The sequence below is a fragment of the Hylobates moloch genome, unplaced genomic scaffold (genome assembly GCF_009828535.3).
Source record: "Hylobates moloch isolate HMO894 unplaced genomic scaffold, HMol_V3 SCAFFOLD_6, whole genome shotgun sequence".
NCBI lineage: Eukaryota > Metazoa > Chordata > Mammalia > Primates > Hylobatidae > Hylobates > Hylobates moloch.
The window spans coordinates 47,603,660-47,621,985 of NW_026652281.1; the positions used below are offsets into that span (position 1 = coordinate 47,603,660).

An 18,326-nucleotide genomic window follows, 5' to 3' on the forward strand; every position below is an offset into this window, starting at 1 on the left:
GCCGTATCACCTTCACATATGCAACTGAACTTGTGACCAAGTTCTTTGTATTTATTTTTTGCTTCCTTTCCATTCTTAGGGATTAAGTGGTACACCATACTTAAGAGCATGAGCTTAAAATCTGCCTCTACTACTTATAAACTATGTAATCTTGGACAAATTTCTTGCAACTGAGTTTCCTCATCATTGGAAAACTGCAATAGTGACTGTCTCATTGGCTTATTGTGAGAATCACATATATTACATACAAAGCACAGAGAATGCTCCCTGGCACATCACAAACGTTCAATAAAAGGTATTCGGCCGGGCACGGTGGCTCATGCCTGTAATCCCAGCTACTTGGGAGGCAGAGGCGGGTGGATCACCTGAAGACAGGAGTTTAAGACGAGCATGACAAACATAGTGAAACCCCATCTCTACTAAAAATACAAAAAAAACAAAAAAAAAATAGCTGGGCGTGGTGGTGGGTGCCTGTAATCCCAGCTACTTAGGAGGCTGAGGCAGGAGAATCAATTGAACCCAGGAGGCAGAGGTTGCAGTGAGCCAGTATCACGCCACTGCACTCCAGCCAGGGTGACAGTGCGAGACTCCATCTCAAAATAAATAAAGAAATAAATAAATATTTAAAAAACTTAAGTATTCTTCTTAGAGCAATAATAAAAGATTTTTGTTACCTCTTATGTGAATTATGTTATTATGAAATTCTAACTGGGAGGCCTTATTCTCCTGAACACTGGAGTCATATTCCTCTTTTTAAGTACAATTGACCATGTCTGTGAGTTTTAAAGTTTCCACACTGCCTATGGAGTCAAATTTGTTTCATCTAATATTTAAAATGTTTGCAGTCTGGCCCCATCAGTCATTCAAGTCTCAATTCCTAGGGGATCAAAAGTAAATTTCAGCCAAAATGGCTTACTAAATGTGTTATAAATAAAGTTTGGGCTGCCTTATACTGTTGCTCAGAGAGATCTTATTTGACATGCCTTTAACTTACCTGCGTGCATTTCAAAAGATTTATTATCGTAAGAGATTGTAAAAGGAAAGAGCATGTAAAAGGAATTAGCATAATCTAATATGTTTTATCCACCCAGGGCAAGGAATTTTGAGAGGCATTCCAAATATTTTGTTTGATTTAATTTTCCCAGTACAGTTCCCATCAGTGTTAGCCTGATTTATAGAAAAATTTGAATCTCTGAAATATTTTTATTTGTCACTTATACTTCAATAAAGGAAGAAGTAAAAAAAGAGTTATAAGCTTAGAGAAGTTAAGTAACTTGACTGATGTGAACTCCATTGCCCACATGGTTACTGATGATCAGATAGCTGAGAATAGAAATGAAGCTAAATATCTTTTATTTCTTAAAGCTTAAGCCAAATTTGGATAAATATGAAGTATATATTTAACATTTTTATTTAAATTAAACAATATATTTTTCCTTGGCATGCTTCCCCTTTTTGTCCCCTCCAAAATCTAAGCTATTCTATAATATTTGTGCAGTTATAGCAAATTTGACCGATGATTCCATTTTTGTTTTCACAGAAGTATCGGAATGACACAGTCTAACATATTTCCTGGTATTCAGATCTTTGTTTGCTAGAAGGAGTTTGATTATATTTTCATTCTGTGAATTTCTCTAGAAATTATGACACTGTTCTTCCCACCCTTGCCAGTAATGTTAACGAACCTGGGTTTGTGAAAAATTTCCTCTTCTGTTTAGTCATTTCATTATTTTCATGATGTGTGTTGTTTGTATTTCTATCAAGTTGAGAATTTCATCAATTGGTATTGTTAAAAGCATAAAATGTGTGTGTGTATGTGTGTATTTTGTGTGCCTATTCAGCATACTGAACATGCAAACGTTCAATGTGATATTTCAACTTTATTTCTTTTTTTTGTTTACTACATTATGGTATACCACATGAAAGTCAATTTTAATCCTATGGTTATTATTTAAAAAGTCTTATGAATTAGTTATTTAATACTTTCTAGTAACATTTTGAAATCCTGTCTATCAAGAGATCTGAGGTATAGATATTATGTTTATGTTTTAGATGTTTAAAACCTTTTGTTTAATAACTGCTCAAAATTTGGGAAAGGTCATGGCTGAATGGCCTTAAATAACATACCTGAGTCTTAGGAATCTGAGATGAAAAGCTAGGGCTAAATGATAAAACACTCTTTCTTCTACAGGAAGGTTTGTGTGAAGAATGAATTTATAGACATTTATCATATTTCTGAATGAAATCATATATATATAATAGTGTCAGTTAAAACTCCAGTCCTGGAATGATTCCAAACTAGATGGTGCTTTTCCTTTATAAACTATATGCCCCTTGGACATGTTTCTCAACCATTTTAACCTTAGTTTCTCATCTAAAAGTGAAGTTAATACTACTTTTTACCTCAAAGCAAAATGAATGGTTTCAGGTCTATGTGGAGCCCACAACCTTCATGACAGGAAAGTCAGAGAGACTGGCAGGTTGCATGTGCCAATTTTCCCTAGAAATTTTGAGAAAGTAATCAGGAAGTCTAAGAAAAGATAGCTAACAGATTTTTTTGTTCCATTTGCTCCTCAAGTTGAGAAACAAGATGGGAGCAAACAGGATCAACAAGCTTCCTTTAGGGGCAGAAAAGAGAAGACATTGGTTCTTTTGGTGGATTGACAAAGGTGTTTCCATGGGTAATAATGTTTTGGCTGAGAGATGTCAGTTAGCACAGGAAGCAACACAGTGGGATTGGCCAAAAAAGAAAAAGGATGAAATAATTATGTATTTGGAATTTGTCTGAATATTAACAAAGGCGGGGAAAATTTGGTCTATAATACACCTAGAATTGTTTTCTTCTTATTTAATCTGTTGTGTGTGAAAGGATGTAAGTGACAACCTCCAATTATTACAGAACACCATGTTTTACACCATATTTACTCCAGTTTGGATGATGAGTTCTATACCTAGCACAGATACATACAACACGTTGTAGAATTTAAAAATATTTTGCTAAATGAATGAGAATTAACTTATTGATACTACTACTAATATCTGTCAAGAATATATTTTGGATAGTTTATGTCATTGTTAAATAACATAAATAACTAAATAGCTAGAAAAAAGTCTGAGCTTCTAGAGTAGTGTTTGCAAAACAAACGCTCAATAAATGCCTGTTGAATAAATGCAAGTGGGATCTCCTAGTTGCATATATTGTTGGACTATCATTTAACTGCAGAGAATAATGGCCAATCCAAGAGAGATTTTTTGCTAGGGAATTCTGAAATCTTGAGGTGCTCATACATGAAATAAACATTTATTCCCTATGAATTCTAAAATAAATATTTTATATAACTTTTAAATTAACATGAAAGTACCTTCAATTCTGCATATAGGGATAAGAAGCCATCATATGCAGTGTGAAATCATGGAAGAAAATTCAGAGGCTTAGAATACAGTGGAGTTAGCTGCATTCCTGTAGGTGTTTAATCAATATTGGAGAATAAACACAAATAAATTGAGAACCGGGAAGTTTAGAGTAAATAAAGAGTATTGTTAATACAGCTAATTCCGTGTATATGTTTTCAACATGTCAAATATAAAATGGGCACCAAAATTTAATTTGGCTAAAGATAATATTGTTTGCCTCTATTAAATGTTTATATGCACTCAACAATTTTGACTCACCAAAGTCCATCATTTTAAAATTGGCTACTCCTCTATTTTATGAGATTAAGAGTAACATGAGTATCATGTATTATTCATAAGTGCTTGAAACACATTCTGGCTAATTTTGAATATTATAGCCTCTAAGGAATTTTTTAAAAAGAAAAATGAAAATTGTGATGGCAAATATATTCATAATCCTGCTCAATCAGCAGTTTTGCTGCTAGTAATGTTTGGATGCTCACAACAAGTCTACTGAATTGCTGGAGTGCAACACAGCTCGTTGGCTATTTTTGATTTTTTTAATGTTTTCTTTTAAATATGTGGCATTCAGCTAATTATATCACTAAAAATCTGACTCAACCAGAGTTGTTAATCTACCAGCAACATGTGGACATTGTATTACTCTATTTTCCAGGGAAAATGTATGTGTATTCTTCCCCAGGAAAATGAACAAGCTGGACTCCTAAATCCACAAAGCGTTGTATTTTATGAAGTGTCTTCTGTCTTATTTTCTTTACCTCAGTTACTGTCCTTGACAAAGTCTGATTGGGCTCTGCTCGGATCCTCAAGACTCTGCATGTGGACTTGTTACTCTTTGATCTCCAGTTGCTCTTTTAGTTAGCACCATACTCATTTAACATTCATTAATTAAATCAAATGTTGGTTTGTTTCCTAATCTGTTCTCCATAAATATTCTTATTCCGTTAGCTTCTTTTTGCTTTCAAAGTGGAAAGCATTTATCTTTCAGCCTTCAGCTTTAATTGATGAGCATCTTACCACCTCTTGAGAAATTCATGGCCAGAAAATCAAGAGTGGGTATTGGCAAATATGGATAGGGAGTGGGATGTTTAAAGACGTGGCAAGAAAAAGTATACAGTAATTGAGTGATTTTTTTTCCTGAAGGGATAATTCAGCAGAATATATCATTTTTATTCTATTTAATTGGGTTGGTTTTTACTAGTTTTACTATTATAGTGAAAATAAAGTATAAATACAATCAGAATCCTCTAAAAAGAAATTACTGAGGGTTTGTTGTAGTGGAAAAATATGTCTGAAGCCACTTCCCCAACAGGAACATGTTAACTGTAATGTTACATGTATTCTCCCTATTTTACCTAAAGAAGTGTCAGTAATAATGATGTCCAGAATATACTTTTCCCCGTAGTATCCAAATTCATGTGATAACTAGATTCATTAGGAGTTTAGATTACTTTTAATATTTCTGTAGAGCACATTTTAGGACTTTAACATGATCAAGTCCTTGATCTTCCTTGAGTTCCACAAGAAGATGTTCACTTTGACAAGTATTCACATGTAGCAAATATTTTTCTAGGTAGTCCTGTTTGTAATATTCTTACCATAATGAGAATGAATAATATCTAATCATAATTAGTGGTATGAATCATAAGTAGAAACAAATACATACTCTGTCATATAATATAGTGGGTGTAATTAAAGATACCTAAATTGAAAAGATAATAATCTTTAATTTATACTTTCTAAATAATATTGTGTTAATATTTTTCCCTCAGTAGCTAACCCTAAATAACATAGAATTTGAGAAGAAATATATTTGTTGTTGTAGCTAAGTATTGTCAGAGATCTAGGAAGTAACAAGATATATTAATTAAGAGAGATAAGGAATGATATATGAGTAATTTTAGTATCAGAACACATACTTTACTTTTTAATTAAAATGTTTAATAATTCGATTAATGTGACAGAATACACAAGGAAGAGAAATGTAAGAAACTTTCATAATGTAGCCAAACATGCAAAAATGCAGAAAAAGAAAATCCCTTCCCTTGAAAGGCTGATAAAAGTATTAAAAATAGTTTCATATTTTCATGAAGGGTTTGATTGAATCGATTCAAACAACTTTCTCCCAATACAGTAAACTCTTGTTTATCAAAATCTAACTTTTCTTTTATCAACTAAAACCTACCTTTTTAAAAGCAAGTTAAAAATAGTTTAAAAAAAAAAAAAAATAAGCTATTTTTAAAATCAAGTATAAAAAGGTCTATGTGACCGATCAAAGAAGCATCAGAAATTGGTTAAAGGCCAAATTCAAGGTGCTTTTCAAAGCTTTCTTCTAATATAAGAATGTTATATTAGATTATATAAATATAAATAACAGGTTATATAAATAACATCAGTCCCAAGCTCTTCAAAACCTTGTGGCTCTAGTGGAGAAAACAGTACAACATATTCTGTTCTTTCCCTACATATGCATTCCCCAGGGATGCATACATCCGAAAAGGGAAAACAGATATTTTGAGGATGGCCTAAAATAACAGGAAGGCTGATATTTGATCTTATAGTAAGAGCTTTTCTGTATTACTTAAAACCCCAGAAAGTCATATTAAATATGATATCTCCACTTTTCTTATTTTTCTTCCCCATTTATACCTATAGAAAACAATTGTAAATATGTTTGTGTAAAACACTATAAGGAATTGCACTTTTCCCCTAACGTCAGCGTGTAAGTAAAGCCAGCTTTATTTCCTCACATTTACAAAGTTGTTGAAATGACTTAAGCTTTACAAGTGGTGCAGATTAGAATGTCAAGTCCAGGGTGTTTTATTTACTTGTAGAGCAGCATGTGGTTTAAATTGACTACTGAATGGCCAAAGAACACTTGTGAATTTACCATCATAAATTCTCTGATTACAAATTCAAATTGTGTGGTTTTGTGAGATAATAGCAAAGGGTACTCTTAGACAACAGGTTGAATTCATGTAAGTGGCATTTTGAGCCCTGTACTGGGAGTGTATATTTTTATTGCAAGCAGTATTCCTGCACGTGCAGAGACTTATTGAAAATTTAATCTTACCAAGTAGATGATCTTTTGGTTTTCTTTTCACATGGTTAAAAGAATGCTCATTTCCCATTCTTCTTTTCATGAACACCATTTTACCAGTGAATATTTCTTTTTTTTTCATTTGTCCCATTAATTTTTTCCTCTTCAGGTGTAATCTAGCTCCTGTGGTGGAGTTTGCTGCAGATGTGGGAACTAAATCAGATTTTATTACCATGAATCCATCAGTTGTACAAAGAGCATTTGGAGGCTTTCGAAATGAGAGTGACAGAGAAAAATTTGTGCATAGACTTTCCATGCTGAATGACAGTGTCCTTTGGATTCCTGCTTTCATGGTCAAAGGAGGAGAGAAGCACGTGGAGTGGGTTAATGCATTAATCCTTAAGAATAAACTGAAAGTGCGAACTGCCTATCCATCATTGAGACTTATTCATGCTGTCAGAGGGTAAGTGACTGGAAAGGACCAGTTTGTCCTTGGCACAGTGGAACACATATAACATTTTCCCTAGATAAGAATAAGCTTCAGTAAAATCTCCAAATGGATATATGTTTCCGTTATTTTATAATGGTTACTCTATTTACAAACTTGAAGTTTGTTTAGGTATGATATGATTTTAACTCACCCTCTTTTTTGAAAAAGCAAATTGTTGAACCTGGCACTTATTTATGTCTGCTCATGAACAAACTACTAATTTTTATATTTTTGCACTAAAAAGTAATAAGAATTCATAGTAAAATTAATGAGTTTTCGGTAAGGAAACTACAACAGAAGTGCTGAATGGCTAGTGGGCAATATTATGTAAGCATAAATGTTAGATATATTTAAGGAGCAATTAAGTACCATCTGTAGCCAAGAGGCCTACTAGTGAGAAAGGAGGCTGGCTGCGATAAAATGCCTTAATGCTTCCCCTCAAAGTCACAGATGCTCTTTTAATGAATTAAGCCAACATTTCCCTTTTATTAACACAAGTTCAGAAAAAAACATTAAAATATAAACTCTTGCTTAAAAGTGGCAAATGACCAAAAGGCCAAATTCACCCATGCACACATACAAGTATATAAAGTAGATAAACCACAGATGAGAAATTATGTATTTTTACTGGATGTGTACTGAGTGTCAGATACTGTAGCTTCAAAAATGAAGAGCTGATCACTGCCTTTAAAAAATGCATAGGCTTTATGGTACAGACAGAGGCATATACAATTCACTAGTGGCCTAATAGGGGAATATATTGTCAGAGGTGTATAATTTGTCCCTCGGGTTCACAAAGACACTTGGAAAGTGAACCAAACATTTGAACTGGACTTTAGAAACAGAATAGCAATTGCCAGAGGGATAAAAGAAAGAAAGTAAGAAAACCAAACAGAAGGAAATGCTGTTGCATTATTAGAGGGTACCAGGTCAAGCAAATGATGAAGTGCACAGTAAACGTATGGAATAATGGAGTCTGTTGTGGAACACTGGAATACAAAGTTGGAAAAGTAACTTGGGGTGTGGTTGAGAAGGGAATTGAGTTTATGCTATATGAAGCACAGTTAGATGTCTGAATTTAAGAAGAAATCTTGTAACTGCAGACATTTATTTGACAAGGACAAGAAAAATGCCAGAGGCATAAAAACCAATTAGGCTTTTGATTAATTTACTCATAAGATAATAAGGATGTAAGACAGAAGCAGTGGACTTGGGAAGGAAGGGCAAGTTCAGGGGGCTAATTAAATACAATGGATACAAGTCCTGAAAAAAACAGGTTTCCAAGCCCAGATTTAAAAATAGTTTCTTATACTGTAATAGGAACTGGGCTAAGGTATTTTTGTTTTGTTCCTGAGATAATTTCCTGCAAGGATTTACCATTTCCTGTTTAAATCTCTAGATAGTTTCTTGTATTGTATTACTCTGTACACAATTAAATTACAATTTTTTTTCTTTTTTTTTTTTTGGTTTTGTTTTGTTTTGTTTTTTGAGAGTCTTGCTGTGTCGCCCAGGCTGGAGTGCAGTGGTGCGATCTCGGCTCACTGCAAGCTCTGCCTCCCGGGTTCGTGCCATTCTCCTGCCTCAGCCTCCCGAGTAGCTGGGACGACAGGCGCCTACCATCACACCCAGCTAATTTTTTGTATTTTTAGTAGAGACGGGGTTTCACTGTGTTAGCCAGGATGGTCTCGATCTCCTGACCTCATGATCCGCCCGCCTTGGCCTCCCAAAGTGCTGGGATTACAGGCATGAGCCACCGCACCTCGCCTAAATTGCATTCTTATAATTAGATCATGGTTACTCAACAAACATTCTCTTGGTGTTTGACAGGAAGTTTCAACAAAATAAAATACAAATACATGCATTTGGAGAATAAGTCACTGCTTTTTTTTTTTAATTACAAATATCCCTGGTAATTACAATTTGACTCTTAAAAAAATGTACATCTTAAGAAACTGTAACATTACAGTGCATTGTGTTAAGAACATGTCTGTTTGGGTATCATATTATTCTGAAAAACACCCTAAAAAGATAACTTTTCCATCTTAAACACACACACACACACACACACACACACAAACACATTCCAGTGATAGATTAAGTTTTAGAAAGAAATAATCTGAAATAAGTCCTCCCTGACTATGGAAAACTAATGAGAAAACTTAAGATTACTCTGAATTAGTACCTTTGTTTCCTAGATTTTGGTTTATATTTCTCAATCCAATACCAAAACCAAAGCATGAAATAAGAGGAGCGACTGCAGTAGTGCATTTTCAGTAAGTTAGAATCCAGATAGTGTTATATATGATTAACAGTGAATACACATGGGTTTTTACAGCTATTTTAAACATAAACTTTGCAGATTCTTTTAGTAATTTAACAAGACTCCTATGTTTTGTCCTATTCACTTTTATAACCATTAGAAATATAAACTACTTCACTAATTCCTAACCAACCATTTTATTCCAAAGAGCAACAAGGCCAAACTTCTGACCACTGGTGAAAGCAATGGTATGCTTTTTTTTTTGGTTACTGTGAATTAGATATATTTTCTAAACTGATTCTGTAGAAATAGCTTCTCTCTCCACCTTCCTGTTCACAAATCTACATATATTCTCTTAAAGTGTCAAGGTACTGAGTTCTAAACTGTGGCCAAGAATAATAAAAGTAGCTCTAGAGAGGCTTGTGACTTTTCAAATAGAATGGAAATTTGTACACGTGGTGTACGTGTGAAAGGCAACTTCATTTGTGGATTTTATTGAAACTAATACATTGATGTATGTAAGATAGCATTTTGACATAATGTGTGTACTTGCTACTGGAACTGTAAACGAAAATAAGGAAGTGTGAGCGCTGATGAAACAAAAATGATTTATGTGATATGAAAGCAAAGGCAAACTCCCCAAAGAACTATTCTTTAAGTAACTGTTTTACATCTCCTTTGACTTACCTTTCTGAAACCCTGTGGTTAATACAGTTCAGCAAAGTAAGAAGTTTCATATCCTCTTGATTACTGGAGTTGGTTGCCTCTCATGAGCAATTAAAGCACCCAAGACACAGAATTTAGGGTGTGTAGTATCATAATGTTAAAATGTGAAGGCTCTTCCAAGTACTGCAATTAAAATAAAAAGTTTAAGTGATTTGTAAAACAAGATTCCTGAACACAATGAGGATCATTTAGATGGTTTTCATACGGTCAGACATCATTACTTAAACATTTTGCCCTTTAAAAACTGTGATTCCCTACTAACTTTAAAAACCTATTTAATTTTAGATTTTTCTAAAAGCTCTAAAGATGAAACCATCAGTCACAAAATTCAGATACTCTTACGTATTGTTTTAATGTATTGTCATTCTTCTGAAACCATATTCAGCAAAACAGAAGGAAAAGATATATAGGTAGATTCATAATTTAAAAAGAATCTTGAAAAATAGTAAGAGAGTAATCTAATGGGGACAAATCAGATATATAAATTACAAGTGTAAGAGAATGTATGAAAGCATAAAATTGGTGTGGGATTCCCACTTTTTTATTGGTATTTCTTCAGAAGCCCCATTTTTCAAATTAACATTTTGTATTTTTTTTTTTTTTTAATAAACAATGGAGCAATTCTGGGCCCAGTGCAGTGGCTCATGTCAGTGATCCCAAAAGTTTGGGAGGCTAAGGTGGGTGGATTACCTGAGGTCAGGAGCTCGAGACGAGCCTGGCCAACATGGCGAAACCCTGCCTCTACTAAAAATACAAAAAAGAGCCAGATGTGGTGGCACACACCTGTAGTCCCCGCTGCTTGGCAGGCTGAGGCAGGAGAATCTCTTGAACCCAGGGAGGCAGAGGTTGCAGTGAGCCGAGCTCATGCTACTGCACTCCAGCCTGGATGACACAGTGATACTCCTTCTCAAAAAAAAAAAAAAAAAAAATGAGTGCAGCAAATACGATAGTAAGCATGAAGAGGGGATTTGGGGACTTCAAAGTCATTGAAAAATTTGATTACAAAATGTAAAATAAAAGATTCTTATTTATACAGTTCTAAGAAAATTATTAATATACAACTTAACATCTTAATAACCTGTTTAAATTAGTGACAGTTTTATATAATATTTTAAATTATTATCTAAGACATAGCTCAAAATACATTTTTATAAAATACTTAGAGTTAGGTAAAAATTCTTATTTTACAGTTAGTTTAATTTGACTAGTAATAACCAAGTGTTGTTTTTACTTTGGTGGGATGATTATACTTAATTTTCTTACTTTCAATATGGGAAAAAAACAAACATTAAGAAAGTATATCCTCAGTTTCACTATTGAACTATGACAGATAATTTCTTAAGAATCCTTCCAAAAAACTTATAGATAGAGAAGCATATTTTAAAATTATGTTTTATATGCACAAACCTAAATATGCATTTATTGTGGTAGCTCTACAACTCGAATCATATGTACTCTTTTGCACTTTATTTATTTTTTTTTTTGAGACGGAGTCTTGTTCTGTCGCTGTTTTTTAAATTAACATGACATTTTCTCAACAACACATAAATACAGCTTGTTTTTTTTAATAGGAAAGTATATTCCATTATATACTTTTCTATAATGTATTTAACCAATCTTGTTTGATGGACATTTGTATTACTTCTCATCTGTTCTTTTTGTATATAATTTTATTTTGTTATTAAAAATATTTTAAATTATAGGAAAAAGGAGAGGTAGGGAAAGGAAAGTAAATATACAATTCTGATTAGCTGATTTTATAAACTAATAGTATATTTTAAAATATAAAATTAACATATGCTTACAATAGGCCAGGCACAGTGGCTCATGCCTGTAATCCCATCACTTTGGGAGACCGAGGCGGGTGGATCACTTGAGATCAGGAGTTTCAGACCAGCCTGGCCAACATGGCGAAACCCTGTCTCTAATAAAAAATACAAAAATTAGCCAGGCATGGTGGCGCATGCCTGTAATCCCAGCTACTAGGGAAGCTGAGGCAGGAAAATCACTTAAGCCCAGGAGGCAGAAGTTGCAATGAGTTGAGATCATGCCACTGCACTCCACCCTGGGCAACAGTGTGAGATTCCATCTCAAAAAAAAAGTATGCTTACAATAATAATTCTGAACAAATAATTATATATAAACTAGTCTTATATTACCTTTTCAATTACAGTATCCGGAAGTAACAAGTTAATATTTGCTCTTATTCATCTATCCTTTTTGTCTGTTTATATATATATATACACACACATCTTATATATATACATCATATATATATATATACACATCTACACAATATGTATTCATTTAGAATGTGTTTTCTTCCCACAAAAAAGGGAATTTTAATAAACACAGACGTATGCATGGGTTTAAACCTACTGAATACTGTATAATATGTTCCCTTCTGAAAATGTCATCTGTATTCAGATATTTTAATTTTAAACATTAATTTTAAACATTAAGCTTTTGATCTCTTGATATTCGAGTCTGGGAAAAAAATGTTAAAATATTTACTTTTTAATCCTTTGGCCCCTGCTAATTATTATGAACTATTATTACAAGATTTAAACGCAAAATGAGATATTTAACTCAATTACCTTATAAATTTTTATGGCCCCTTAGTTTTTTTTTTAATTTTTACTTTTTTTAATTCTACTATAACAAAAGTAATATATATGTACTATTTTGTCACCACATTATAAGTAGCAATTTGTTTTAATATAATGGGGTTATGCTCTCATTAAATTAATAAGCTTCTACTTTGTATTAATCAAGATAAACACTTGGATTGAGTACTCACAGATGACACTGATAAATGTATATAATATTCTGTGATGTCACCATCATAGTAAATAATTCTAAAGTTATTTACCATTTTTAAACTTACATCGTTCTCAAAAAAAAATTAAAGGTAATCATTTCATATAGATTTTTAAAATTTTGATTCCATGAGTAGTAACATGGTGCAAAAGTACTTGTGGGTTTTGCCATTGAAAGTAATGGCAAAAACTATGATTACTTTTGCACCAGCCTAATACTTTTGGTTTTTGTTATTTATCTTTTAGTGGAGAATACATAAGATACCTGTATACTTAAAAAAACAGAGTCTTTTGTAGTGATTGCAAAGGACGAGTATGTGTAAGATAAATGGGCTACATAAACTGCCTTAGATTTGCCTGGAATTAAGAATTTTTGTTTTTATTAGAAATAGTTGGTAAACATTTCATGCCCTACAACAGTGTTTTTTTGTTTGTTTTTTGTTTATTTTTGGGGGGGGGCGGTTTCTTTTTTAAGACAGAGCCTTGCTCTGACGCGCAGGCTGGAATGCAGTGGTGCAATATCGGCTCACTGCAACCTCCGCCTCCTGAGTTCAAGCGATTGATTCTTCTGCCTCAGCCTCCCCAGTAGCTGAGACTACAGGAATGAGGCACCACGCCCGGCTAATTTTTTTTTTCTCTGTTTTTAGTAGGGATGGGGTTTCACCATGTTGGCCAGGCTGCTCTCGAACTGCTAACCTCAGGTGATCCATCCGCCTTGGCCTCCCAAAGTGCGGGGATTACAGGTGTGAGCCACGGCACTCAGCCAGCAGTGTTTCTTAAATTCAAGCTCACATATGTATTTTGGAGGTTCTGCGAAAATTTTCTTGATTTTAAAGAGGATTTGAACAATTCTAAGAACACTGACGCAGAGAATTTTGAAGAATTACGCAGAAATTTGATTTCCAAGGAAGACGAAAACAAACCTTTCCTATTCTGACTTTAGACAAGACTGTTTAAATCCTTGAGTGTCAGATTTATAACCATTAAAATATAGGCATTGATGTATATAATCCTATAGATTCCTCTGGGCTCTAAGAATCACTGGTTCTGAGCTTTGTCCGTACACATGGGAATATTCAAACTGTCACAAAAAAAACTCTTGTCCTTAATTAAACATCCTCAGGAATGTAATCTCTGTAACTTCCTAAAGAGGTTCATTAAGTTTTTGGTAATCATGATAATAAAGATAGCTTTCTGGCTGGGTATGGTGGCTCACGTCTGTAATCCCAGCACTTTGGGAGGCCGAGGCGGGTGGATCACGAGGTCTGGAGATCGAGACCATCCTGGCTAACATGGTGACACCCCGTCTCTACTAAAAATACAAAAAATTAGCCGGGCGTGGAGGCAGGCGCCTGTAGTCCCAGCTACTCGGGAGGCTGAGGCAGGAGAATGGCGTCAACCTGGGAGGCGGAGCTTGCAGTGAGCCGAGATTGTGCCACTGCACTCCAGCCTAGGTGACAGAGCAAGACTCCGTCTCAAAAAAAAAAAAAAAAAAAAAAAAGATAGCTTTCTAAAGTATTTCTTCTTTAAAGTCATTTTCTCTTGATATTTATTCTTTACATGTTTCAACACCACAATTAAGTTAACCCACCGTCATCTAAATGTTTACTTGACAGCAGAAGAAATATATATATTTGAAATATATAAGAAATATATATGCACACATAGACACACATAGTTACACATTCATATATATAAGCATGTATATGTACGTAGGTAAATATTATATAAAAAGAATAGACAGACGTGTTTGTTGCTGAATTTGCCCTTTCTTTGATTTCTGCAATTATTAATTTTTTTAAAAATGCATAACTTCTTTGATAAATGTCAACTGTGGAAAACCTATATCTGAAGTAGTATTTATTTGTTATATATATGAAAAATAAAATTAGTATACATACATATTTAGTATTATATATACACACACACTGTACAGACTTTATATATATAGTCTATATATACTCGATATACTTTCTTTGTAAACATACACAAAACATATATATTAATATATATAATTCTATATATTCTCTTGCTGTTTCTGTCTCTATATATACTATACAGAGTATATGTACTCTGTGTGTGTATATGTGTATATTCTTTATATATACACACACGGCACATATATATAGATATACTGTAAATAATTTACACATACCAACAAAGTATAAAATATACAAATATATATTTTATATAATTATATAATATGTAATAGTATACTCATAGTATATGTGTTTATTATTCTCTACAAGTTACTTTGTTAGACATTTTGTATGTCAAACATAGTGCCAATAATATATTGATTTTCTTGTAATAATGGTACATTACTGAATCTTATTCAACTGTGGTCACTTAAGATTTTCAGAAATCAGTTTTTCCATGTTTAACGTATAGTAAATATCCCCCCTTTTATATTTCTGTTGTTGGTGTTTGACATGCCATCTTGAATTTATTTCTTGTAATTTAATCTTTTGTTTTTAAGTAGGTATTGTTTTACATTATTACTTTAAGTGACTAAATAACTTTTGAATTATTTCCTCATTCAGAATATAAGATAATAGTCTAATTGATTTACATACTTTATATGCAGTATCTTTTTTGCTTCATTATTTTTATTAAATAAAATTACGGTGAACAAGAGGATATCACTTAATGTACCCGCCCAGGATTCCCAGAGTTTGGCTAGAACATTGATATTTTATTTTGGCATACCTTCCTAAACTACCTGTGCCCATACTTTACACCACAATGATCAATACCATAATTCCTAGCTAAATGTAAGGGGGAAAAATTACATCTTATAGATATCAAGTGATATATCTAGCTAACTTCTCATCTGGGTAGTTTTCACTCTGTTGAAAAATATTTAATGGTTATTAAAAGAATGCAAGCACACATTAGTTGCTTTGGTAGAATATTTTTTATGGTTTCTAACAAATAAACATTATATTTTCACACATCAACTTTTTTTCAGCATTAAGACTAACAAAAATATCGTTTCTCAAATGTTAGTTGCTGCACTCATCTTTCAGATGTAAAAAATCATTTTAAATGAATGTAAAGGTTAAAGTCTGTATAAAATGAAGATGATCTTCTGCAGGATAACTTCATGTGAATGTCATGGATTTGCAGAAGAATTTGAATGAGACCAGGCTCCCAATAGTCTTTAGCAAAACTATAGGCTAAAATACATCATCAATAGACCTCAGGAAATCAAGTTTATTAGTCATTCTAATGGATTGTTTTGGAGTATTCAATCAACTCAAGGCACATAAGGAAAAGCAATTTTAAAAAAACAACTTTGAAAAGAGAATATTCACTCCAAGTGCTTTCTGAAAATGGCTTACTTGTTTTAAAATTAGTCTTATGCTAAAAATATTTCCATATGGTTTCTATTTTGACCTATGAGCAACACAGCTGTAATATTTCTTTATAAAACATGTGTCCTAGTTTAATGTTTTTGAGTAGATAGATGCTGCTTATTAGGTATTTTAAACCAAAGGAGATTTCCATGAAAGGATATTTCTTTCCTTACTGGTGGACTCTGATATGCACACTTCCGGAACTTCAGTGTTTCCTGATATTTTAACCTGGTTACCCTTCAGTCACAATGTTATTTCCTAGCAGATCCCGTTATTCATATTGCATTGTGTAATGTGGAACTATAAATAGTTTATGTCAGAGAAGATATTCCCAAGTGTGTGGCTCAAACTGGAACCTATGGAAAACAGCTTTCATTCTGCCCCTGACCAATATGCTTCCCAGTTCTGGTTATCTCTCATTTAGACTAAAAGGCTTTGAGAAATATCTAGAATTTCTTTGGAAGAGTAGTTAAGCTTTCATAGCACCCCTGTAACATTGCCAAATTTGGGCTTTCCTTCTTGGTATGTATTTTTCTGTCTTCTTCACATAGATCATTTTTTATTCCTTCAAGTCTCAATTTAAAGGTAGGTTTCAATTGGGCATCGTTTTTCACTCTTGTTCCTTTTGGTGAGATTGACCTGGCTTTCTGCTGTCTGTATTCTCTTCTCAAAGGATGTATTTCCCTTTTGGAACATTCTTCGAAATGTATGACTATTGTTTATTTTCAACTCTGTAGGTTTATTTTAAATTTTTTCATAGCGAAGATTGACTTATTCATCTCTACAACTAATAAGAAGCATAAATTCCCAGTATATGTTATGGTGGAGGTTGAGGCACATGTGCAAAGGGGTGGGGAATAAAAATGGGCAAAGTTGTGCTGAAGTTAGACATTGCAGTTTGGTTCAGTTAGTTCCCTAGAGCAATTCAAACAAGCAGGGAACCAAGCAGAATTGAGGAAGACTTTTTTTCATCAATCTGGGTAGCACTAGAAATTATTTTCACTAGGCAATATTATGGTGAAGAAGAGGGAAACTTTCAAGAAGGAAGGCTTGAATTCTAAATAGTGAGGATGTAATCTGGATAGTTTGTTTTCCTGCAATTTATTATTAATCAAACTATGTATCAACTCGTGCCCTGAATCTACTAAATTATGAAATTAATGCTTACTAAATTTTGCCTGCCTGTGGTGTTGCTAGGGTAAAAATAAAAGAGCAAGTTCTAATAAGAAAAGTAGATGAATCATAATAATGAGGCATGACGCATGGGAGCATCCAGGCTGATCATCTATAAATTCATCCTGGCCACCTGAGAAAAGTACTCTAGATCTATAATTTAGTAACAGTTTTCTCTTGGGTGTTATCTTTCAAAATCTGCATAAAGAAATCAATCCATTAATTTTTAATATTAATTTATCATGGTGCTCAATAGAGGAAAAATGTTTACTAAAAACATTTTAGCTGGGGAAATAAATTAATTGTCATTATTTTATAAATTCTAAGACTGAAATTTCATAATCAGAACAAAGTGCTATACTGCTACATTAACGAACTACAGGGAAAGCTCAGTAATTTGTTCTATTACCTTTTACTTTCAAGGCTCAATCTTTTAATGAGTGATAGAAGGTGCACAAGTAACCTCAGAAATTCCCTTGTTTCTTTGACTTTTCAGAAGAAAAGAACATTGATCAGTATGCAAAATAGATACTGAGTTAATTTGCATTAAGCTATTCTAATTTAAGTCAAGATGACTGGTGAATTACTGCATTCAGAGATTTCTTATGTATAGTAAAATAATATATTTTAACTAATTATTAAATATTAAATAGTTGGGAATTTACTGTTAAATGCAAATATAAATTTTTAGACAATGAACATGACTAGCTACTTCCTGAGTTTGTGGAGAAAAGTTATTTAATCAAGTTTCCCATAAATCTTTGAAAACGTTACAGGTCCTTATCTTCTTCAAATGATACAAGTGTACTTTAGCTTGAGTGTAACAGTTTAGATTAGGTCTTTTGTTTCTATGAGATTGATCATGGTCAGTTAACTAACTCTAGTGTCTCATGTGGTTGATCATATAATCACAGCCTCAGGCCACAACTTCCAAATTATGGCTGTCGCCATTTGTCAAGCCAGCTCAACATACAAGAAGTAAGTTAGAGAATAAGGCAGAAGACTGGGGGCTTGACGACTAGAATTGCCATGTAGGAAACGAGAT

The 18,326-nt window shown here is 33.2% G+C and overlaps 1 protein-coding gene across 1 annotated transcript in view; it reads left to right on the top strand.

The window, feature by feature from the left end:
• ST8SIA4 (ST8 alpha-N-acetyl-neuraminide alpha-2,8-sialyltransferase 4) overlaps nucleotides 1–18,326 on the top strand; it is a 94,956-nt gene that overhangs the window by 40,544 nt on the left and 36,086 nt on the right. Inside the window, 1 exon segment of the mRNA XM_032156752.2 lies at nucleotides 6,624–6,917. Within this exon segment, the coding sequence (XP_032012643.1) occupies nucleotides 6,624–6,917 (294 nt within the window).